The following is a 1,419-nucleotide window of genomic DNA, read 5'->3' as shown; positions in this document are numbered from 1 at the left end:
AGATAGCCAAGATGATTGTCTATAAAATGAGGTAGTCTGAAGGTCAATACCTGATCAGTGGGTATTCAACTCTTGGCTCCTGCACTAATCATCTTTTTGAATGTTCAGCTGCGCTCGAAAACAAGCATACACTGGGTTGAATGGTTTCTCATTTAATGACCAATGACTATTACAGTACAGTCGAAAAAAATAACTCTTTACTTGCATTTCTTCTATGTATTACTACTATTATTGTTTATAATCTTCCTTTTTTCAGGATACAACATGCTTGAAGAAATAACCAATGGCACCGCAGAGCCCATGTTCTACGTCTTTGCTTTCTCCACATCTGAAACTGAAAGGATAACAATTGTAACAGCAGTTTTGCTGATTTATCTTCTTATTCTTAGTGGGAACCTCCTCATCATTTCATTGATATGTCTTGAGCCCCAGCTACACACGTCCATGTACTTCTTCCTGTGTAATCTGTCCACGTTGGACATCTTGTATGTGTCCACAACACTCCCTAAGCTGATCTACATATCTCACACCGGTGACCATGTTATGTCATATACTGGTTGTTTAGCTCAGTTATATTTGTATCTATTATTTTCTGATACAGAGTGCTTTCTGCTGACAGCCATGGCCATTGACCGCTATGTAGCAATTTGCTTTCCTTTACATTACTCTCTCATAATGAGTAAACAGGTTTGTGTGTTACTGGCATTTCCTGCATGGTTTATGGCCTCTGTCAATGCCTCCCTTGCCATCTGTTATGCTCATAACTTGACATTCTATGGTTTAGTAGAAGTCAAAAACTTATTCTGTGACATTAAAGGCCTGCTTAGTGCTTCCATTAGTGACACTACTTCTTTGAGGACATTTATTACTGTGGATGCAATGTTTGTTGGGGTTTTTCCCTCTTGTTTGATCTTGGCTTCCTATGTCTGTATCATTCACACTGTCTTAAAAATTAAGTCTTCCCATGGAAGATGGAAGACGTTCTCAAGCTGCTCTTCCCATATAACAATAGTGGTTGTGTACTTTGGTTCTGCCTTATCATTGTACTTGACAAATTCACTAGAACAAGATCTTGTCCTCTCAATGATGTTTGTTACTTTGGTCCCGATGTTAAACCCTCTAGTATACAGCTTGAGGAATAAAGACATCATAAGAACGCTTAAACAAATAATACAAAAAAAACCATGCCCATTATAAAGAATTTACATTGAATTTATCAGCTGCACATTTGGAAAAAAATGTTTACTAAATTCAGTAGCACATGTGAATATGTATTACTTTGTAAAGTATCTCATTACAACAAATTGTATTTTTTCCACATCTCTTTCAGTCCTTTGACTGCAAGCCCTCAATTAAAGCCCTCAAGTAATAATTAGATACCTCCTCAATCAGGAAACAACCGATCTGGTATATTAGAGT

The 1,419-nt window shown here is 37.1% G+C and overlaps 1 protein-coding gene across 1 annotated transcript; it reads left to right on the top strand.

The window, feature by feature from the left end:
* Window positions 1-264: 264 nt before the first annotated feature.
* Window positions 265-1,197, top strand: LOC122925544 (olfactory receptor 1G1-like). The gene has a single exon (XM_044276903.1). The coding sequence runs from the start codon at window positions 265-267 to the stop codon at window positions 1,195-1,197; it is 933 nt and encodes a 310-aa protein (XP_044132838.1).
* Window positions 1,198-1,419: the final 222 nt, after the last annotated feature.

The sequence above is a fragment of the Bufo gargarizans genome, chromosome 2 (assembly GCF_014858855.1).
Source record: "Bufo gargarizans isolate SCDJY-AF-19 chromosome 2, ASM1485885v1, whole genome shotgun sequence".
In the NCBI taxonomy this organism is placed as follows: domain Eukaryota; kingdom Metazoa; phylum Chordata; class Amphibia; order Anura; family Bufonidae; genus Bufo; species Bufo gargarizans.
Note: the sequence above shows the minus strand (reverse complement) of the source record. Positions and strands in the feature narration are given on the sequence as shown.

Bases quoted from the DNA above. Each gene is read 5' to 3' on its own strand.
- LOC122925544 (XM_044276903.1), top strand. From the start codon at position 265: ATGCTTGAAGAAATAACCAATGGCACCGCAGAGCCCATGTTCTACGTC.